The sequence below is a fragment of the Scheffersomyces stipitis genome, chromosome 5 (assembly GCF_000209165.1).
Source record: "Scheffersomyces stipitis CBS 6054 chromosome 5, complete sequence".
Lineage (NCBI taxonomy): Eukaryota > Fungi > Ascomycota > Pichiomycetes > Serinales > Debaryomycetaceae > Scheffersomyces > Scheffersomyces stipitis.
The window spans coordinates 1,348,308-1,370,383 of NC_009045.1; the positions used below are offsets into that span (position 1 = coordinate 1,348,308).

The window sequence follows — 22,076 nt, forward strand, 5'->3', positions numbered from 1 at the left end:
TTTGTATGGAAATGTTCTTGTTTATCTTGATTTAGTCTCTAATTTTGTCTCCAACAGATGCCCCACATTTTCTCAAGTGAAAAATTTAAAAATCTTCTGGTATGAGAAAATTGTTAACGTGAAAAACATCAATAATTCTTTTCTTATTCGCCAGCCATGCCAAAAGCGAAACCGGTACTACTTCTCAAGAATGCTAGTGTACCGACAGATCCGTACGAGGGTATATTTCTCGAGAACGGCTTTTGTCCTGAGTTTTTACCACTTTTGACTCATCGTCACTTCGACAGGGAACGGACTTTGGAATATCTAAGAAGCTCAGAATTTGTAGACGAGATCCCGGTTTTCATCATAACGTCACAGAGGGCTGTCGAAATGTTAGGCGACTGCCTTAGTCTGCTTGAACAAGAAGTAAAGAAGAAGATCTTATCGAAGATTGGCTATACTGTGGGACCAGCAACTTTTTCAGTGTTGAAGACGTTGGGATTCAGCCTGATCAGAGGCGGAGAGCGCGCTGGAAACGGACTGAAGTTGGCAGAGTTGATACATGAAGAAGTTGGAGATATTTCTACAAGAATGGTGTTCTTCACAGGAGTTGTCAGAAAGGATATAATCCCGAGAAAGCTCATGGAATGGAATCATAACTTACAGGAAACTGTGATCTACACAACAGAAGTGCGAGATGATGTAGTTAAAAACTTTACCAACTACATTGAACGAACTTCTGGTGGCTGGATCGTATTTTTCAGTCCTCAGGGAACAGAGCTGATAGTGGAGTATATACGAAACCAGCGACAAAGCCAGTTCAAACTCGCTTCTATTGGTCCTACCACGGAAGAGTATCTCTTGGAGAATAGTATAAAGCCAGATATTACTGCTTCTAAACCACACGCATCTTCATTGTATGAAGCAATAGTTAATTCAGAGAATACAGCATAAGCATAGAATACTTAAAAGCATACTTGAAAGTATAAATCCTCGTTAATAGAAGTATATAATGTACAATATTGAATTTATAGTAAGTTCTGAATACTCGTTGACCTCATAGTACTCTACAGAATAGACACTTTCCTTTTCATCTGTTTATACATTTGAAATCAAACAATAAATAGACAAATTAACTAACTAACGAGCAATTAATAAATAGGTTTTATAATTAAAAAAAAACATCATATTATTACTACCATTACTTCTTTGAGGAGTTGACAACATCGATGATCTGTTTGACAACACCGGGGTTCGACAAAGTTGAGATATCACCCAACTGATCAGCTTCACCAGCCAAAACCTTTCTCAAGATTCTTCTCATGATCTTACCAGATCTGGTCTTTGGTAAGTCATCAACCAACAAAATCAACTTAGGAGCAGCAAAAGGACCAATTTCCTTTCTGACAGTCAAGATCAATTCCTTCTTGACGGCTTCGATGTCGTCTTCGATGTTCTTGTCTTTCTTGAGGGAAACGTAGGCAGCCACAGCTTGACCAGTCAAGTCGTCAGCATAACCCACAACGGCCGATTCAGCCACTAAGTGGTGCTCAATAAGAGCAGCCTCAATTTCGGCAGTGGATAATCTATGACCAGATACATTAACCACATCATCAACTCTACCCAAGATCCAGTAGAAACCATCATTATCTCTGGCAGCACCATCTCCGGAAAAGTAGTGGTTAGGGTATGGTTTCAAGTAGGTGTCGATAAATCTGTTGTAGTCGTTGAAGATACCTCTGGTGATCGATGGCCAGGCAGATTTGATTGCCAAAACACCTTCGACGTCGTTCTCATTCAATTCGGCACCAGTGGTAGGATCCAAGATCTTGGGAACAATACCAAAGAATGGTAAAGAAGCAGAACCAGGCTTCGTAGGAGTCACACCGGCCAAAGGAGTTAACAAATGTGATCCCGACTCGGTTTGCCAGTAGGTATCGACAATGTGTGCCTTGCCTCTGCCGATGTTGTCGTTGTACCAATGCCAGACTTCAGCAGCAATAGGTTCACCGACGGATCCAAGAACTCTGAGCGAAGACAAGTCGTAGTTCTCAACAAACTTAGTGCCGGCTCTCTTCAACAATCTAAGGGCAGTAGGGGCGACATAGAACTGGTTAACTTTGTACTCGTCAACGATATCCCAGTATCTCGAGAAGTTAGGATAGGCTGGAGTTCCTTCAAAAACAACGGTGGTGGCACCATTCAAAAGAGGACCGTATACGACATACGTATGCCCGGTAATCCAGCCGATATCACCTGCAGTAAAGATAATATCATCTTCGTGGACATCAAAAGTATACTTGGTGGTCAAAAGAGCGCCCAACAAGTAACCAGCGGTGTTGTGCTGAACACCCTTTGGCTTTCCAGTAGAACCCGAGGTATATAACAAGAACAATGGGTCTTCAGAGTTGACTGGAACAGGTGGGAAGTATGGACCATATTTGTCCAATTCTTCGTGCCACCACAAATCTCTCTTAGGATTGAAAGGTACGTGAGCGTTACCAGTTCTCTTGAAGACAATGACGTTTCTGACATTTGGACAGTCCTTCAAGGCGTCGTCGACAATTTTCTTGGTTTCAATAGTCTTTCCACCTCTCTTAGACTCGTCAGCAGTGATGACGATTTGAGAGTCACCATCCAAGATTCTGTCCTTAAGTGATGTCGACGAGAAACCTGCGAAAACTACCGAGTGGATAGCTCCAATTCTCACGATAGCCAACAATGTAACGATGGCTTCAGGAATCATTGGTAAATAGACGGCAACAGAGTCTCCCTTCTTGACTCCCAACTTTGTCAAAGACTGTGCCAACTTCGATACCTGTTTCAATAATTCACCGTAAGAGATGATTCTGCCGGTGTTTGGTTCATCTCCTTCATAGATGATAGCAGGCTTGTTGGGGTTCTTGATGGCCCAACGGTCAACAGCATTGTAACAGGCATTCAACTGACCGTTGATGAACCAAGCTGGCAAGTCACCGTTTTTGAAGTCGTCCTTGGAATCGACAGGAAATCTTGCCAAGTCAAAAGGTTTGAACCAATCCAAGCTGTTCTTGGCTTGTTCACCGAAGAAGGTATTTGGATCGGTAACGGACTGGTCGTACATCTTCTTGTAGGTGTCAAAGTCTGGCAAGTTAGGCTTGGACTTGGACCTCTCGAAGAAACCCTGTGGAGGGTCCATCTTCTTCTCGTGGTCCAAGGTGAGGTGGGATTGTTGAGTAGATTCAGGCATTGGATCTGACTGACAATTAAGTTAAACCAACAAAAGACTACTTAGCAATTGTTGCTTATGAAGGTTGGAAAAGACAAGATGCTAAAAGTATAGTCTGGGGATTTTCTGATGTATTTATACTGCTCCAGGAATTTGTCACTAGGTCTGAGATTTTGTCTACCCCAAATTTCTGTGTCTGCAGGCCACACAGTTCTGGTATGCACCTAAAAAGTCGGACTTTAGTAAAAAATATCCAATTGTTGTGTTGAAGGACGAGAAAAAAAACCCATCCACACTCTGGCAGTGCTGCGGTGGGACAGTGATTCGGTGAAAATGTCCTGACACCCGACACATATTTACCTACAAATCAGACATAAATTTACACATTATTGTCGGTGTGAGTTTCGCATTTGCAATAGCAGCTATAAATATTTAGCGGTTTGTGGTGGGTAGATAGTACTCCCTTTGTGTCCAGTACCTGGGGCAAATGAGCCTCGTCGAGGTTCACCATGGTCAGTGTCGACGAATTGTCTGTCTGACCGTTGTGGCCAATATCGTCGCATTCGGAAGTAATTGGCGAACGGGTCAAATTGTCGGCACTGCCAGCAACCTTGTTTCCAAAAGTGTTGGTACAGACACTTTTCGCCTAAGTTACCCCACTCCGTGGTAGATCTGACTGACAAAACCCGTTTCGAGCACCAATGAGCTTAGTCAAATTACTATGGATGCTTTTGTGTGACCAAATTGTCGACTCCCAGTGGGCCGCAATAGGGGCGCCAGACACACTCCGACACCCGTCGGGGCTAGCAGACAGACATTGCGTACACCAAGATCCAAGTCGCAATCGCAGGAACCCAAGAGGGCCCAAACACAGTCAGACACAGATTCAGACTCCGACTCCGGTTCGATCTCGAATACGTTAATCAATCGCATAATATCCCTGTCGGAGTCGGAGGAATGAATTCAGCCGAGTTCGTTTGTGACCGAGTGTCAGGACAATTATCTTCTTGACTGACAAAAATACCTGAAAGCAAGATCAGCACTTGACCCCACAAATCGGTGGGTCCGGTACTAACACACGACCTGCTGTAAAATGTCTGGTGTGATCGCCCGGACTTTCATTCTCGGAGTTCAGGAATGTAGAGGCTGCCAACTCCGACAGCCCCACAAATTGTCGGGCTCCGACATTCTCCATCGTACGTTTTTCATCTGGTCAACTACGAATCACAGATTAGCGATTCACAGATTTACTAATTGCCTGAGCTTACACTTTACCTTTTCGTCACGTGAACTTCTCCAATCCTATAACCTCTTGATTCATCCGTCCGTCTTATCGGCCCCAGCCTTTGAATTTGATCAGCAAAACTCCGATGCCAACAAAACTCTCACGTTGTGAGGCAGACAGACATTTTATTGAAATCTATCTTTCCATACGTCAGAATTTGGTTTCTCTGCGATTCACCGGGCCTCTCGCACCTTCAGTCCGGCTCTTTTCTATCTACAACTCTCTACATCTCTCTACAACTCTCTACTAGCTCTGCTACACTCTTATATTCTTTTATATACCCTTGTATTGTTGACAGTCTCTGAATCTTGATTCAAAGCCCTTTTCCTGAAATTTACGAAGTTTTAGTAGACAATTTGGTTGGTACCATCGCTCCATCGCGTGTACTTGCTACTTTCCCCTACCTCCAGTCTCCCCAACCTTTAATGAGGTCTTTCAAATCTTGTCTTGGCTCGTTTCAGGGCACAGCAGTAGATTAACATAGTTAAGCAACCTCGTCTCACTCCTACCAACTCCGGTCCAAGTGGCTTCCAAGAAATCGGAATTATATAGTACTACCTCTTATCCGGGGTCTTCAGAAACAGAAAATCTGGGGAAATTTTGGGTTTGTCACGTGATGTATATTCACCTAAATTTTTCAAGATCCTAACTCCTTTGTACCATTGCCGATGATTGCTTTTGGAGAAACTATTATGTATCGCTATCGGCTAGCCGTCTGTCGCGACTAGTCTCGACCTCGAAGAACCCCGAAAACGCTTACTAAGCGATTACTCAGTTAGAACTGTGTAGACGGTAGTAGAATAATTGTAGAAGTAGTAGAAGATACCATTCTAGAACACAGTGTAAATAATCTTATGCCAAAACAGAATGATGGTAAGCAGGGTCAATTTACTCGAATTTCTTACCCGACTAGAACTTATCAATCTCATTACATCTAAACATGTCATTACAATTCCTGATAATTTTGAATAGATAGAGATAATATCCTATCCTCTTGATTAACCTATTAACAATGTTGATCTTTTAGCATTTTATCGTTATATATTATGTATAATAGTATGAAGTTGAAGGGCATGGCAGCACTGGAAGTCCAGCATATACAACAACAACTAGGGTCTGTTGTATGGAGTAATATTTACATGAGTGGGGCATTTAGTTAGCCGTAGAAACGACGGCCTCTATGGAGGTAGCTATGGATGGAGTGGGTGTGTTGATGGTGCTAGGAGCCTGGTTGATTCTATTGAAGTCGATCTTGTCCAAGATATCCTTTGCACCCTTAGCGATGAGTCTGTCGCCTAGTTGTATACCCAAGGCTTCGGCCTGTTGCAAGGTCTCGACTTGAGCTTCAAGTTCGTCTTCCACAAACTGAGTTCCGTCGGGACTGACTATGATAGCCTCAAACTTCAACACCTTCGAGTCTTCATCGTAGTTCGTGTGAACACCTATCGGCACGGAACACCCTCCTTCCAAGTATCTCATCAACGATCTCTCTGCGTAACAACAGAGGGATGTTGGGATGTGCAGTATCTTAGCCAAGATGTTCTTCATCTTGGTGTCGTTTTTTCTGATTTCTACACCCAAAGCTCCCTGGCCAACGGCGTAGTACATGTGTGGAGCGTTCAAATAGTCTGTAACTCTGTGGCCCAAACCAACTCTGATTAAGCCAGCCAGTGCCAAAATGATACACTCGAATGGTTGGGAGTCGTCGTCTAATTTGCTCAAACGAGTCTGAAGGTTACCACGAACAGAGTCGAACTTCAAGTGGGGATAGTTCTTCACGAGTTGCGATGATCTTCTGATGGAAGATGTTCCCACTACAGAGCCTGCTGGCAAATCGTCCAACGTCTTGTAAGGTGATCCGGCTCTCATAACTAAAGCGTCACGAGGGTCTTCTCTCTTCAAAATACAACCCAACTCAAACTCATCAGGCAAGTTCGTTGGCATGTCCTTCAAGGAATGCACTATCAAGTCAAGCTGGGGAAACTCGTCAATCAGGTCCAACAACAAGATCTCGAGTTCTTTTGTCCAGAGCGATTTTCCGCCGAATGAATAGAGAGGCTTGTTCTGGATCTTGTCTCCCAAAGTGGAAAGCGCCAAAATCGAGCAGTTAATGTGTGGAAATGCTTCTTCGATCTCCTTCTTGACTATTTCGGATTGCACCACTGCAAGCGTGGACTTTCTGCCTCCAATTTGGATGTGATTGGTGGCAGGGTTGTTCCTAGCATTACCGTTAATGATATTAGATTCGAAGGTCATGGTGTGGTGGGGCATTCCTGAAGATTTTAGAGTAGTTTTGGGAAAGTTCTTATGAGTTAGCGAACAAGCGGAATCTGATAGAACCAGAAAGTGAAAATATCAAAGTAAAATTTGTGAAAATTGAAAAGCAAGACAAGATTTCAACACGGTATCTCAACTGACCAACGGTTAAGTTAGAAAGAAAAACAGCAAAGTAGCGTTTTATATACGAAGGATCACCACCGGAAGCACAAGAAGCCAGAAATCAGCGAAGCGGCTCTTCTCCTCTGACAGGCTAAACAATGTCATCATCTAATCTCAACTTTCTGAGATTTTTCAGAGCCTCTATAATATTTTTTGCGTGCGAAATTTTCTTTTTCCGTGTGAGATTTTTCAGTTTGAGCCTGAACCGCTGGAGCTACGAGTTTCGGGAAAAGGAGCCGTTTCGTCGTGTAATTGAACCGGCAATTCTGAGAGCTTACTTAGTAGCTTCTTGCCCTCTGGTTGTCTCTTTTTCTCCATCCAAAACGCCCATCCTCCTCTTTTGCTAGCTCCGTCTACCCCTTTTGCCTGTGACTTTTGCTCTTCCTAAATCATGTGATGAGTTGTCCTGCAGAAGTCCTCGAGCCAATCAGCCTGTCTCAAAAACTAATATGCGACTCCTTACTCGATTAGGCAAAGAGTTCCCGCAGCATCCTGCTCACGATAACTGTCTGATTACTGATCTCGGCTGGTCTAGAAGGACATTGTGCATATTGACTAAGGAGTACGGCCGTGTTAAGGAACTGTAGATGAAAGAAACGACTTTAATCTTGGCTGGATCTCCAAAGACGGATTCTGGATTCGTTGAGCTTATTGCTCAATTGCTCTGCTCTTAGAAACATTTGGTTGAGGCCCTGCGCTCAAAAACACAATTTTATCGGCAGCTCAGCAAACGTCGCTCTCTATGTGTGTCCGTCTCCAGACTCGTACTCCTCTGGTCGGGAGGCTTATCCGTCTTCGCTCTCCCCAAAGCTCCTGGTTGTTCTCGATTCCCATAGGCTACGTTTGCAATCGCTCTGTGTGCAGTCGCAGGTTCCTTAAAAATTTTTGCAACTAAATCCTATTTATATAGTGCTATCTAGAACGTATCGTCCAGCTCGTACACAGCTTCGCTGAGTGTGTCCATGTCGTTGTCTGTGTTGTCGACAATGAGCTGGGGTTTGTGACTGTTTTCGTATTCTGCGTAGTCCAAGTCTGAGTTGATCAGATCAATGTCGTTTAGGGCAGCTTCTGCTATATCGTAAATTCCCATTTCGTTACCTTCGTCAGTGTTGCTTTCGTTATCGTCGTCCGTGAGCTCATCGTTCTGTTGGTCCTTCTGCTGCTTGAAGAGCATCTCCTCCAAGTTTATTAGCTTTGTCAAGATTTCCTTGCTTCGCGTTTTCATAGACTTGGGCTTGAAAAATGCCCGGTTGTTGGGAGTGCTCAAAAGTCTCATGTCGCTGTTGTTTGTCTTCACCTTCTCCAAAGGAATCGACTTCTTGCCGTATTTCTTATTCAAGATTTCATCGATGAAGTTGGAATCAGTCGATGCACTCCGGAAGTTTCCTCCCAACGTGCTTATGGACTGAACCTGATTCAAAGCAGGTGTAGCCTTGATTTGGCTATATCTCCTGCCATACGGTTGTTTCAACAAAGAGGTATTTCTCGACTTTTGCACCAATAAGCTTTCGCCATCTGCATCTTCGCTGAGCATATCAACAAGCTCCTGGTCGTAGTCATTCCTGGAGAGGAATGTGTAGAATTTGAGTTCGTTTGTAGTATCTTGAGTAGGTACAAAGAACCTACCGATCAGCATTTCATATGTCATTATCAAAACATTAGTTGGGAAGTTTGCAAGATTCAACAATTTCATGATGGCTGAGTTCTCACTGTTGATTTCAGCCATTTTGAAGTAAAGAATCAAGTTGGTAGCCTTGAAGTAATCAAATTCCTGTTGGTTTTGCTCGTTTACCTTTGCAAATACTCTACTCAACACGATAGCCATGACAGTGCCAATGAAGAACTGAATCAAGAATAAATACGCCATTTGAATTGTTTTTCCTAGCGGGTTGTAGTTGTCCCAGTTGTTCCACACAGACGGTGTGAATCCAAAGAATATCTTCACCATATCAAACATGATATCGTAATTAGACCGATCTTTGGATAAAGTGATAAATGCAAAGAAGAACCCACTGATCAAGGAGGTGAAGAAACAAAGGAGTCCCATCAAATTCCACATCATTCTGTTGAACGAGACAATTATCAAATTGAAAAACCGATAGTTGTTGAGAACAGATAGCATTCTTGGGAGTATGATAATTGAAATCAAACTAAACACATCTCTGTAGTAAGGCAGGTATGTAATTTTCAAAAGAAAGGATAAATCCACAAGACATATCAAGATGAAGTCTATATGGTTCCATATAATCATTCGGAAGAACCTCACTTCGATCTTGGAGATCTTCAAGAGAAATTCCAAATTCAACTGCATTCCAATTAACCAAAAGGCGGTTTCTATACCTGACAATGAATACTTGCTGAACTGGCTACCTCTCTTAGAAAGAATGAGCAAAAAGTACATCATCATAAAGGCTACAAGTCTCAAGTTTATAACCAACGACTGGTATTTTGGCACATATCTGCATCTGCTAACAATGTTCTTGAATGTTAACTTTGCAAGCTTATTGTGCTTAACGTTGTTGCCTATTAATGATCTTTCGTCATCGTCGTTCTCCATGTTGTACAACGAATCTCTGATCAACTCTCCATTATAGAATCTGTCCAAAATTCTAACAATAATGGGCTGGGTCAAGAATCTCTTTGAATTCGAAAGAACGGCCAACTCCAAGGTGTTGAAAGTTTGGGTCCGCAACGGATTAATGAAAAGTAGGTTTATTCGATTGTAGGACTTGTACTCCCTCAACATTCGGATAGCCAATAACTCACATAGGTTGGCTTTAGTTATAAGCAATTCATGAGAAATCAAGTTGTTTTCTGACTGAATGAGGTATTCGTACCGTAGAAGAAGAAGAATAAAGACAACCTTGTCGGACACAGTCTGTTCTTCCCCATACTTGTAAATATCGTAAGTCTTTAGCTTGTATAGAAGTGATTTTGCATCAGCCGTTTTGATAATTGTGTCAGTGATGGGCTTTATCAAAGTGGAGTGAATCTCCGGAGATTTCAACTGTTCATACTTGAGACTAAGGTTGACCTTCTTGTTAATGAGCTTCTGGATCTTGAAATAGAGATATTTAAACTCGAGGTTCTGCTTATGCTGAATGTAGAGATGGCTACCCCCACCGCCCACGGCTCCTGTTTTCATCGACATACAATAATGTGAGAGTCCACAGCTGTTTCCAACTATTCCAGATTTCTAGAACGTCCCTTCTTAAATAAGATATTTTCCATGATATCTTCAGTTTCAGCAGAGCTAGTCATCCCTCATATCCTGGAATTTGCGCCCTAATTAGAAGTGCTGCGGCAATTCCCTGTTTGAGCAAAATGTCAACAAAATATTTTGTTCCGCGCAACTTGCAACCAAATCAGTTAAATTAGCAGCTATAGAAAAGTAGAGCTGTCAATCCAGCTTTGTAGAGAATACCGTGGTAAAAATTACATGAAAGTGATATACTGAGAGTGTATGGATATACTGGATGCTCTGGTTACTTTTTGTAGAAAAAGTTTTTAATGAAATTTGACGATATAGTGACTATTCTCAAAATGTGCTATGAATACTTCTTCTAAATTTAAATATAGCCTGTTTCATGTTCAAAGAATGTTTTCCCATACTGGAACCACAGAGGAAACGATTCAGCCTTCTCGTGTATGCCTAGTAACTATCTAGTGCATTTGTACTGTTTCAGATATCAATGCCCTAGTATGAGAAAGAGCCTACCTATTTCTTAGTTCATGCTCTGCTTTCCGTTATACCACCTACTTAATTCTATGGTTGATAAAGTTATAAGCCTTCTTTCCGTTTTCTTTTCCAAGCAACTTCACAAACTGCTCCTTTGAGAGCTGAACCAACTCTTCTAAATTCCTGACATTTTGGATAATCTTATAGTAATTCATATCGTTTATGCCTGGGATGTTTTGTATGAAGTCGATCGGGTCGTCATTAAAGTTTGGTGGCCCTCCATCTTCAGTTATGACTTCTTTGCTGACACCTTTATTCAAAGCTGATTCTACATCTGGCTCCTCCTGATTGGCTTTCAACGACATGAATATCTGTGCTGTCTCATACGGAGAAGACGACCATATGATTTTCAACTTGGGATATGCAACCAACAACTCCATAATCTTAGACTGCAACAGTTGGTTGATGGGCGAATCGTTGGCTGTTTCTGCTCTTCCTTTTAAAAACCGGGAATCAGCGTACTGCTGCAAAGAAAATGACTTGTTCTCGTCGAATTCGATTAGCAACGTAGGTGTCTCATAATGCTTGAACATCTGAGAACACTGAGTAAATAATCTTCCAGATTTAAAACTAGAAACCAAATCTGGAATTGCCTTTCTCTCTACGCAAATCTTAGGAGAAATGACATAATCGCCAACTGTAAGCATACATGGAACAACTTTGATTCCAATTCTGTACAACAAATTTGGTAGCAGAGCACCAAATTCTCTTGAGTCCACGACGATTCTCATTTCATCGGTCGTTCTGAACGAAGCCCCTCCTGCTATCCTAGTGTTCATCGTTTGATTTCTCTGAATTTGGAATTTATAGTTATCTTCACTCGTCTCGAAATGTTTACTCAACGATGCCTTTTCTCTGATTAACTTAGTAAATGCATCTTTCTCCTTCTTCAATCGAAGCAAATACTTTTGTTCTTCTGTGGAGTTGCTGTAAAACATTACAAAGACCTTCGCAGGCTGGTCCCTGTTTATGGCTTGAAAGATTTCTGTACGCCGTATGAATGACAAGTTTGGTTCATACATTATTATGTATGAAGGCGAAATTTCCTGAAGTAAAGCATCGTTTCTGCCTTCGTCGTAGACTTGGATTATTACCTGATCACCCATATTGATATGACTTAACGAAGGCACGATGATGTCTTCAGTTTCGACAAATAAACCAGTAGGTCCTGTTTCCACGACATCGTCTTCCTCTGACTCTACGATTTCTTGGTCCATTTGACCTAATACATTTTCATCAATATCGACAGCCCCTCTGTTTTCCCCGGAGTATAGTTTGGCAACTCTTGCTGTGGAAGAAGCTCCACGAGTTCTTCGTCTTTTGCTAGCTGGTTGTCCATTTCTGGTAAATGATTTAGACGTAATAATCTGTTCTTCGGTCTGGTCTTCAGATTTCTCCAAATCTTCGTTAAGCTGTTTAGACAAGTTGTTGATCTCCTTCCATTGGAGATACTCATGCAACTTCAGAATCATAAATCTTCTGGAACTGAAGTATTTCTTACCGCTTACTTTAATCTCTTTCATTGATTCTATCACCTGGTACAACTGACGAGCTGTACGAGTATCCGAGCACATAATGAGTATAGGACCCAGATTCTCTGATGATAGTGACTTCTCGTGGAATATGTCATCCAACATGTTTCCAAGTTCGTGCCACTTAGGCAATTCTTCAAGAAGATACTCTTCAGAATCTGAGCCTACGCTGTGTTTCATGAGAGCTCGTTCTTTGGAGTATGCTATAATGGTACTAGCCTCCGTCAAGTTCAACCAAGGACTGATAGAAGACTCCATTCCAGAACTCAGTTTCCGAACGTTAAGATCTACAATACCTTGCACTTCCTGATAGAAACTGACAGAATCCATGGATAGCAACTTATTCAAAAGTCCCGTTAGTGTCTCCAAGTCAAAATACAACTGCTTCGAAGTCCGCGACAATCTGTGCCATTGTGGATTAAGCGAAATTCTGATTCGAATGACAAAATTGGGATCATGGATGTTTTCCTTGTCCCAGTACTCTGTAGCAAGTTCAGGATTATGGCGTCGCAACTCATGAAGACACGCTTCCATACATGTGATCAAGGCTGCTTGGATCTTATTCAGTCTGGAAGTGAGCTTGGTATTGATTTCTATGGCCTGCTGTCTTGTGTCAGCTTCTTTACGCTTTCCTTTAGGCTTTAATGATGCCGAAACCTCAACATGAAACCGAGGCCACAAGAACACGTTTGATAACCTTAGCACCTTAAGTTTGGTTGCAAGAGGTGTGAATCCACCAAATGACTCTGGCTCGTCTGAAATCGCCTTGATGAAACCCCACAGGTTCTCATCTCTAAACAAACTGACTACAAACGAAGTATCAGAGGTTTCCCGGAGTCTTTCTGCATGAAGTACGAACAAGCCCGTTATATCATCAGCAGAAATAGAGCCAGCTAACAAATCTACAACCAACAATCGCAGCTTGATGGAGATTATTCCTCCTTTCAAGTACAAGTTCTTTCTAGCAACCTGCGACTCGTTGGTTATCACTACAAAGGACGAGTTTTCGTCGTCGTCCAACCATTGCAAATCTGTGAGTTCTTCTTTCAATCGTACAATTTCATCATCCATGGCATTTAAGACAAAAACTAGTCCTCGCTTCTCTACAGTCTTGGCTGGTCCATGTCTCAAGGTAACAGAAGGCGAACTGAGAGCATGTAGCAAATTGGCAGAGATCAAGTCCCAGCCTAGACCTCTGCCGAGTATTAGCAATCCATCTTTAGTTAGCATGTCTTCTACAATTTCTTGTTGGTATTTCAACGGCAAAGTGCAATTCACTTCACGAGACGGATATATGGGTACAACATCGGGCTCCTCAAAATGAACAGGAATCAGACCTTGCTCTCTGTGTGTTGTTTCTGCTTGAATCTCATTGCGAATCGCGTTCAAAGGTATAGTTAAAGTCTCGTTTTCATTAGCATTTTCATTCACAAAATGTGTTTCGGTATCGTTTGCGATGTGATTCTGATTTTGAATCTCGGTATCATTCTCGTTTTCGTCTTCATTTACAAAAAGAGAAGACATGGCATTATCTCGTTAAGAAGAGGAATGTATGAGAAATCTGAACCTGATAGCAGACTTACGCTACTATTTGAAGACCTGCATGGTAGAATAGATCAGTCAATTGATTTTGCACCCATTCACAGAAACTTAACAGCAATGATGGTTGTTCAGCCGAAGACAAGGATAATATTGTCAATGAGAATAGTTTATTATTCGATGTTGAGTTTAGGTATCTCGGCTTATTTGGCTGTTTTGTTACTTGAACTGATATGGGTGTGAAACTAAGCAGCTGTTCCCTTGCTAATAAATGTTGGTAAAGACGAAGAAGACGAAGAACACGAAGTCAATTCTTCTTGCGGGTTACATTTCAAACCCAAAGACATCATACTAGTATGGGTTGACGCTGCAGCTTCTAGTAGAAAGTACTTCCTTCATTTCTTCTACAACCGTGACCAAAGGTGTGGTTGCTTGTACCGTGTCGCAAGATTACTGTGCGACATCTCAATATTTAAACCAAGGTCAACACGACATTTTTGCTACCATCGACTTTTTCCTGGTTAACAAGGTCGCCAGTAGCAAGTCATAAGTCATCTTTATACTTCGTTGGCTACAATGTCTGAAATCGCAATTGCTAGTAGTAATAGCTTCGATCTGGCCAAGTACGTGCTGGAATCGGCTTCTGTCACCAAGGAGCCTGTCCTCTTCCACATTTTGCATATCATAAACATCTCCAAATCACGTCTTAGCCAGAGGGACGACTGGCTCGAGTACAGCGATCCCAATAGCGCGTCTGTAGACAGATTGAACAAGCTGAAGAAAATGGTGCGAGAGGTTAATATCGACGACGATGGCCCTATAGTGAGTGCATTTGACGTGTACAAGTTGCTACTACAAGATTCACACAAGAACGTATGCTATGCATTCGAAAAAGAACCGCTAAGATTCTTGCGAGATCAACGGCAGTCGACAGGCACACCACTTCCAATCCGTCTTGGGGGAAAATTACTTGTGAAAAAAGATACGCCCGTCTGGAACGGGGTTCTTTTTCTTGAGAATAGGCAATGTACGTACCTAGGAGTGGATGCAAACGATCCGTTGAATGCTCAGCTCAACACTGGATTGGTAGAAAAGTATATAGCCATTTTAGACCAAGAGCTTAAGAGTTAAGTTACGAGACAATGACCAGCATATTAGATACCATTATTGAATAACAATATACTATGAGGTATACTTCTGAATCGAAGTCAACCGTGTTTCTATCATGCTGTGAAGCTTACACTACAAGGCATCATACTGTGTATTCTACTTATATGAATAGCTTCTAACTAATGATAATGATAATGATTATACTTATAATATACATGATACTCCTATAGACAATCAACACACTCGTGATGGAAGATACCGGAGCCTATTGTCCAGAGACACCGTCAGAGCTTCCATCTGGACGGGAGTCATTGCAACAAGAGCGTCCACAAGCCAGCTTCGTCAGTGAAGTCATGGTGGATCAAACTCACCAACACGTAGTTGGAGTAGATGGAATTGAGTAACTGGAATGTCTTGGTGTTCTTCTTGTAGCAACGAGCCCATTCGATCCATAAAAGGAACGCTTCTTCGTTCCAAGCCTTGAAAGATTCGTAATCAATAATGGTAGGCTGCAACACTTCCTTCAGGGGGAACACTCCCCATGTGATGGCATTCTTGCTGTTGTGGGCATCTGGGCCCACGAAGAGATTGGACTCGATGTTGCCTTCAGCATCACCAACATAGTAGGTAATGGTTTTTTCTTCAAAATGAGGCTTCAAACTGGACTTCAATTCTGATTCCCATTGCTCTTTGGGTACAAAGATCTCGACAAATGCTTTCTGGTAGACAATACCGTTCTTAGGACCCCAACCAAAAATCCTATCTGTAGATTTACAACCATTGACTGCTGGCTGTGAAGCCAACGAGAACCAACCTCTGTCGTTCAAGTCGAAAAGTTCCTCCTGGATCAAAGTCGTTTCAGCAGATAACGAGCTATCTGTCCACGGCAATATATCGATCTTACCAGATAAATATCCCATGAACACTTTGGCGATGTCACCGACGGATTCTGGGGAGCCCCATTTCGCAATTGCTTCTTCAGGTGAAGCTACTTTCAATGAGGGCCCATAACCATCGATTTCACCATACGCTGGCGAATTCGAGTCTCCGAATCTTCCATTGGGAAAATCATCCCAGATGGCTTCTTTACCCAAGGCACCCTTGCCAGTACTAATATCCACCAACACCTTCTTGTCTTTAAGCAATGCCTTTCCAACAAGACTACGTTGTGCTGAGAGAGCGAGGGACTTGTCTGAAAGACTGTTCTCGTTAATGATAGAAGACTTTCTACGTTTGCTTACTTTCGGAATAACTTTCCTTTTTCCCTCCTCCTCGTCCGAAGAAGCAATGGCGTCGTCGTTGATGCTTTCTTCGGTCGAGGAGGCTCGTTCCATGATGGTCTGCATTACAGTCAGGTTCTTTAAGATAGAAGCTACAGCTTTTTCCAAGTTCAATGTATAGAAATGGAATCCCTTTATAGATGTCTTAGACGTGATGGTGTTGATGATGTCAGAAACGATCTCTACACCAAGACTTTTGATGGCATCGTCATTTCCTACAGAAGCCTCAAGTTTACGAGAAATCGTCTTGGGAATCGAGGCATGTGAAAGCTTACTGGCTCTAGTGAAGACCTTGTATGTGGTGATGGGCATAAGACCAGGGATCAAGGTCACGTCCTTCAACTGAGCATATGACTTCAACAAGCTATCATAGGCGATAAATTTGTCTACATCGTAGAACAACTGGGTAATGATGAAATCTGCACCAGCTTCTACCTTCTCAATCAAATACGGAATGTCCTTCTGAGGATTCTGGTCTGCTCCATCAGATCCATCAACATGTCCCTCTGGATATCCTGCGACACCAATACAGAAATAGTCGCCGTAGTTCTCTTTGATATACCTCACTAAGTCGACAGCAGAGTTGAAGTCGCAGTTGGGAGTCCAGTACTCTTCTGCTCGAGGTGGGTCCCCTCTTAAAGCTAAAATATTCCTGATGCCAGACTCTTTGGCTCGCTTTAAAGCTTCATCAATGATCTCCTTATTTGTATTGGTACAGGTTAAATGTAAAATCGTCGTCAAACCCAAATCATTCTGGCACGTTGCAGCCAAGTCAAGCGACTTTTCACTGGTGGATCCCCCAGCTCCCCATGTCACCGTAATGAAAAGTGGGTTCAAAGCCAGCATACGATTCAATCTAGCAAGAAGATTGCGAAACCCAGAATCGGTTTTCGGCGGGAAAAACTCGAACGAAATAAACTTTTCGTCGGGGCCCAAGGCCGCGATCTTCTGCTTGATAGTAGCCATTGATATGGTCAACTAACAGTTATAGTTGAGAGAAGCGTTGCAGTTGAAAAGTTGATCGGAGTCATAATTGCTGAAAAATGTTGAAGTCATTGGGTCACGTGATATGGGGTATAGATGGAAAGAATTGCATAAGTAGTAGAAATCGAAATATATAATTTCGGTAGATTCTCGGTATATCATTTTACAGTACCATGTACAACCAACATAGTAGTACAATGTCGTAAGAGCTCCAACTTATGGCTTATAGCTTTATCTTATCGTCATAGTTAACTCTGATAAATCAATTAATCCTGTTATGTGCACTACACCACCTACGAGACTCAGGACTACACAATTCCACTAGAAGTAGCAACTACAACATCTCTGCCAGTATGTATTACAAAGACAACTTTAAGCCTGATCCGAGAATTCAGCAGACAACCCAGTCTGACAACTCGACTTCAAAATAAAAACAGTATATATGAAAACATGAATAAATGATATGGCTGAATGGAGGGATATATGGATAGTATAATACTGATTATGGTAGTATGTATGTACAGTCGGCTACACAGCACTATATTCGCCTCTGTTGCTGTTGCTGGTGAACTTCTCGATGATCTCTCTGCTGAAGGCAGGTATTCCCTTCAACAACTCTACAAAGTTGTCCAACACCTCTCTCAAGGCGCTGGAGAAGTCGATTGCATTGCCCTTGTTGTACTGGAACCAGGCTCCGCCGACGATGTAGATCGATAAGAACAACACCAAGAAGATGAATATCCACGTGAACCAGCCCCAGGACTCGCCATTGTCAGGTTTCTTTGGTGGCGGCTTCAATTTATCCTTATCACTGGTTATACAAGCAGCCTTTGAATACATAGAAGCTTTCAATTTCTTCCCGTCCCAGCTGTCTAATTTGAACTTGTCGAGTATATGTTCGTTATTCTTGGGCGGACAAACAAAGCGGAGTGCAGCATTTATGCTATTGTCTCCCCAAGTGGCGCCAGTATACGAAATTGCAATACCTGTAGAATCGATTTCAGAATCAGAAAAGGGTTCATATGTCTTCTGTAAGTTGGTGTTGAAGCTTACAATTTCCAGAATGACCCTGTTCTTGCTGTCACCTTTCAAAATGATTGAGGTGATTCCACATACGTCCAGATTCTGGGGACAGGCATCAAGACCTTCTTTAATCGGCTCACAAATGCCGAAATACCACGTCAAATTTGTCTGTGAAGGAGGCGTATCCTTGAGAGAAGTCACCAGATGAATCCCTTTCAAGAGCTCAAAGTTGTAATGCTCCAATTCTTTGGCAGAGCAGTCAAATGCAGCAGCCTGGGCTAGAAGCACCGATATCAAGCCTGCAATAGCCCACATGTTGTTCAAGTTGTAGAATAGCAGTTGTATTGTAGAGAAGAAGAGGTGGTTTTTTGGCTACATTAAGAGTTATAATTGATAAGTTGGAATTTTGGAAGTGCGATTAGTCATGTGACACGAGTCGTACGCCAAAATCCCAGTGGAGTATATACAGTTTTAGATGAAATATGGATACCGAAATTCCTTGAATAAATATAACTAGAGGCTAAAGAGAAGACAAAATTTACATATTGGAAATATTGAAATAGCAATATCTGGAAGTTGTTTTAATCCGTTTTTCCGAGTTCAGCTGGTGTTTAAAGAACTCCGCCTCATTCTGTTTCTATGGGTGAAGTCAAGTTTAAGGAATGATCCTGCACAATCCTGGTATAAATTGACTGAAATATCCATACTAAGATTTATTCCAGAAATACCAGCACATATCTACAGCTTGGAACTGCGATATGGACCTTATAATTATAAGCAAAGATGCGTACATATATATTACAATTGTTGCCATGATCGTATTGCACTATGGTTTTGTTGACAGCGCAATTTATTTTCTTGTAGCAGCAATATGTCTGAGATGCATATATGACAGAGAACAGTATTCATCAGGGATTAGGCAGGATTCTCAGATCGAAATTCTCCAACAGGAAGTTGCAGCTCTCAAGGCTAAACTAGAGAGTAGCACTTCAGAGATCAGCAGAGACTCTTCTGCCATTGATCAAGCTTCAAAAGACTAGCAGCAACTCCATCAACACTAGGATCTCTTAAAGCGGAAATTACAGCTGAGTAAACAGAACTTTGGTAATGATTATATTACGTTGATGAATGAAACTGGACTAGCATTGACTCGACACAGGGAGGTCCTTGTAGCGACATCGCTTCAACTGTATATTTTTGAATGTCTTCTTGATTAAACACTGCCTACGGCTTCAAACCTCAAGTCTATTATATAACGATTTCCTTGGATAATGTACATTCTTTCGTCTAAAAGAACATGCTAATATATAATATATGAAATAGATTACTGTTAACATTGCCCTTCTCAGGGCACTACGTAAATTCATTGATTCATTCTGATTAGGAGAAGTTAGCCTGTTTAACAGTGATAGAACGATCCTGCATCCTTTGGAACATGGAAAATAAAGAGTTGCAGCCATTTTCAACCTTCCTCCAATTGATTCTACTCAGAGTTAAACATCTAGAAAAGTTAGGTGAGCCTCATTCAAACTTGAATTACATTTCTAGTGTGAAGTTTTACTTTGTTTCCTCTAGATTTCCTAGGCTATATATCTCACTTTGTTGTGGTTTCTGGAGAATTTTTGCAATTTCTACCGAAATCTATTTGCTATCTTCTTTGCAAGTCTAGCAACATAAAAGAGGAAACCCCAAGACTGGACTTTCAATCAATCAATTCTATAGATTAAACTTGAAATATTTACTTGTAACTTTTTCCAGTAGAATTGCACATCATGAAGCTTTCTCCCATCTCCATTCACAAAGGTAATATCTCAAAGGCAATAACACAAATACATTGCAAGATTACCAATTCAAATTCTCCGATTCCGCTATCTATTCATTCCTATCAATCACCTCAATCCTAATAAATCTATTCCGGGTGCAAAAATCATTTTCTAAAAAGACTTGGCTTCAAACTTCTGACCTCTTTGTGTCATAGATAACACAATGCCGATGCCGCGGATATACATCACATGACTAGGCACACCTGACTCTGCCACAACATGGTGTCCCCACCTTTTTCTAACCGGCCGAGGATCTTCACAGGCTACTACTACCGACATGTGACCCTATATAATCCGTCTTTACCCCAGGAAAGGATGTGAAAAATTTCCACGTTTACATTTTCTTCTTCCGAATCATTCTGCTCACACTGCTACGAACACTATTGCTTCAGCGAATTCTATACTTGAGTAGCTGTATCTGAGTCTTTTCGTTCTCTCCCCAATCAACTGAAAATTCAGACAAACTAAAATCTCATACAATTTGAGATCTTATCGCACCAGTTTTTTCACTTTTTTCACAGCCATTGCAACCCTAGCTTTGCAATTCCCACACAACTAATTCTGATTTCGTCTTCAATATGGTCAAAGTCACAGTCTGTGGAGCTGCCGGTGGTATCGGCCAGCCCTTATCGTTGTTGTTGAAGTTGAACCCAGCCGTCAGTGAATTGGCTCTTTTTGACATTGTCAATGCCAAGGGTGTCGCAGCTGATTTGTCCCACATCAACACTCCGGCAGTGGTTACAGGACACCAACCAGCTAACAAAGAAGACAAGACAGCCATAGTTGACGCTCTTAAGGGTACTGACTTGGTAGTTATTCCTGCTGGTGTGCCCAGAAAGCCTGGTATGACCAGAGCTGACTTGTTTAACATCAATGCACTGATCATTAGAGACTTGGTAGCAAACATCGGCAGAACCGCTCCAAATGCCGCCATCTTGATTATCTCCAACCCAGTTAATGCCACGGTGCCAATTGCTGCCGAAGTGTTGAAGAAGTTGGGCGTTTTCAACCCAGGCAAGTTGTTTGGTGTCACCACCTTAGACTCTGTCAGGGCCGAAACCTTCTTGGGTGAATTGATAAACGTGAATCCTTCGCAATTGCAGGGAAGAATTTCCGTGGTCGGTGGTCATTCCGGTGACACCATTGTTCCTTTAATCAACGTAACTCCAGACGTTTCCGCCAAGGTAGCCAACATTTCCAAAGCTGATTACGACAAGTTTGTCAACAGAGTTCAATTTGGAGGTGACGAAGTTGTCAAGGCCAAAAACGGTGCTGGTTCCGCCACTTTGTCTATGGCTTACGCTGGCTACAGATTTGCAGCCGGTGTGTTGAACTCGTTGGGTGGTGCTTCCACTTCTTCTTCCGGTGTTCCAGACTCCTCCTACGTCTACTTGCCAGGCGTACCAGGTGGTAAGGAGTTCTCAGCCAAATACTTAAACGGAGTAGACTTCTTTTCCGTTCCTATTGTTTTGGAAAACGGTGTCATCAAGTCGTTCATTAACCCATTCGAACACATGAAGATCACGCAGAAGGAACAGGAGTTGGTGAAGGTAGCTTTGGGCGGTTTGGAGAAGTCAATCGAACAAGGAACTAACTTTGTTAAGGGCTCCAAATTGTGATGGATGCGGTTATAGAACGACATACATAGCTATTTATTGACTAACTTGAATCTACGGTTTGATACAGAACTACTAGGATACAGTCTACACAATGCAATACATGTAGTTGGAATTTGTACAACTTCACATCAATAACTTATTCTTGATTTGATGGGTGCAAAATTTAATTCAGAAATGGAAGTATATCTAGAGTAAAATTCTAACTGGAAACCTGTATATGGAGATCTTTTGGACTTGTATAAGCAAATGGATATAGATGCCTGAAAACTACACAAATTCTGTTTAAAGTACCAAATCGTAAGTGTATGCTCTTGTTATCCTTCTCATCCCTTTGATTTTCTTTGATTGTTTCAACAAATAGCATCCAACAAATGGTAACATTTCTATTAGATATTGATATAAAGTTCAATCCGAGTTACAAACCTCGGAAATCCTGTATATTGATCATCACCTATTTTTCGAAATGGCTAGTACGAAGCGATTTAAATCGAAAATATGTACCTTATAGTATAT

The 22,076-nt window shown here is 41.8% G+C and overlaps 10 protein-coding genes across 10 annotated transcripts; 3 read left to right on the forward strand and 7 right to left on the reverse strand. All coding sequences in view use genetic code 12, as the record gives it.

The window, feature by feature from the left end:
* Positions 1 to 156: 156 nt before the first annotated feature.
* Positions 157 to 936, forward strand: HEM4 (Uroporphyrinogen-III synthase (UROS) (Uroporphyrinogen-III cosynthetase) (Hydroxymethylbilane hydrolyase [cyclizing]) (UROIIIS); the record flags this gene model as incomplete). The annotated part of the gene is made up of 1 exon (XM_001384911.1): positions 157 to 936. One exon carries the CDS (start codon positions 157 to 159, stop codon positions 934 to 936), a length of 780 nt encoding a protein of 259 aa, XP_001384948.2.
* Positions 937 to 1,073: 137 nt separating this feature from the next.
* On the reverse strand, positions 1,074 to 3,256 carry ACS1 (acetate--CoA ligase). Its single transcript, XM_001385226.1, has one exon. It carries the CDS (start codon positions 3,209 to 3,211, stop codon positions 1,184 to 1,186), a length of 2,028 nt encoding a protein of 675 aa, XP_001385263.1. The 5' UTR covers positions 3,212 to 3,256; the 3' UTR covers positions 1,074 to 1,183.
* Positions 3,257 to 5,627: 2,371 nt separating this feature from the next.
* Positions 5,628 to 6,746, reverse strand: PICST_47071 (predicted protein; the record flags this gene model as incomplete). The annotated part of the gene is made up of 1 exon (XM_001385227.1): positions 5,628 to 6,746. One exon carries the CDS (start codon positions 6,744 to 6,746, stop codon positions 5,628 to 5,630), a length of 1,119 nt encoding a protein of 372 aa, XP_001385264.2.
* A 1,444-nt stretch (positions 6,747 to 8,190) lies between these two features.
* On the reverse strand, positions 8,191 to 10,059 carry PICST_60029 (predicted protein; the record flags this gene model as incomplete). The annotated part of the gene is made up of 2 exons (XM_001385228.1): positions 8,191 to 8,365; positions 8,405 to 10,059. Coding segments are annotated over 2 exons (1,830 nt in total), but the record flags the coding sequence as incomplete, so codon positions are not given.
* Positions 10,060 to 10,670: 611 nt separating this feature from the next.
* Positions 10,671 to 12,365, reverse strand: PICST_60166 (DNA repair protein; the record flags this gene model as incomplete). Its single annotated transcript, XM_001385229.1, has 1 exon — positions 10,671 to 12,365. The coding sequence occupies one exon, from the start codon at positions 12,363 to 12,365 to the stop codon at positions 10,671 to 10,673; it is 1,695 nt and encodes a 564-aa protein (XP_001385266.2).
* PICST_19389 (predicted protein) lies at positions 12,366 to 13,529 on the reverse strand (the record flags this gene model as incomplete). Its single annotated transcript, XM_001385230.1, has 1 exon — positions 12,366 to 13,529. A coding segment is annotated over one exon (1,164 nt), but the record flags the coding sequence as incomplete, so codon positions are not given.
* A 771-nt stretch (positions 13,530 to 14,300) lies between these two features.
* PICST_46211 (predicted protein) lies at positions 14,301 to 14,855 on the forward strand (the record flags this gene model as incomplete). The annotated part of the gene is made up of 1 exon (XM_001384912.1): positions 14,301 to 14,855. One exon carries the CDS (start codon positions 14,301 to 14,303, stop codon positions 14,853 to 14,855), a length of 555 nt encoding a protein of 184 aa, XP_001384949.2.
* Positions 14,856 to 14,968: 113 nt separating this feature from the next.
* Positions 14,969 to 17,084, reverse strand: PICST_83803 (predicted protein). The gene is made up of 2 exons (XM_001385231.1): positions 16,088 to 17,084; positions 14,969 to 16,057 (listed from the first exon to the last, which is right to left on the reverse strand). Exons 1-2 carry the CDS (start codon positions 17,078 to 17,080, stop codon positions 15,143 to 15,145), a joined length of 1,908 nt encoding a protein of 635 aa, XP_001385268.2. The 5' UTR covers positions 17,081 to 17,084; the 3' UTR covers positions 14,969 to 15,142.
* Positions 17,085 to 17,626: 542 nt separating this feature from the next.
* Positions 17,627 to 18,436, reverse strand: PICST_46861 (predicted protein; the record flags this gene model as incomplete). The annotated part of the gene is made up of 1 exon (XM_001385232.1): positions 17,627 to 18,436. One exon carries the CDS (start codon positions 18,434 to 18,436, stop codon positions 17,627 to 17,629), a length of 810 nt encoding a protein of 269 aa, XP_001385269.2.
* Positions 18,437 to 20,304: 1,868 nt separating this feature from the next.
* On the forward strand, positions 20,305 to 21,640 carry MDH2 (malate dehydrogenase). The gene has a single exon (XM_001384913.1). It carries the CDS (start codon positions 20,523 to 20,525, stop codon positions 21,561 to 21,563), a length of 1,041 nt encoding a protein of 346 aa, XP_001384950.2. The 5' UTR covers positions 20,305 to 20,522; the 3' UTR covers positions 21,564 to 21,640.
* Positions 21,641 to 22,076: the final 436 nt, after the last annotated feature.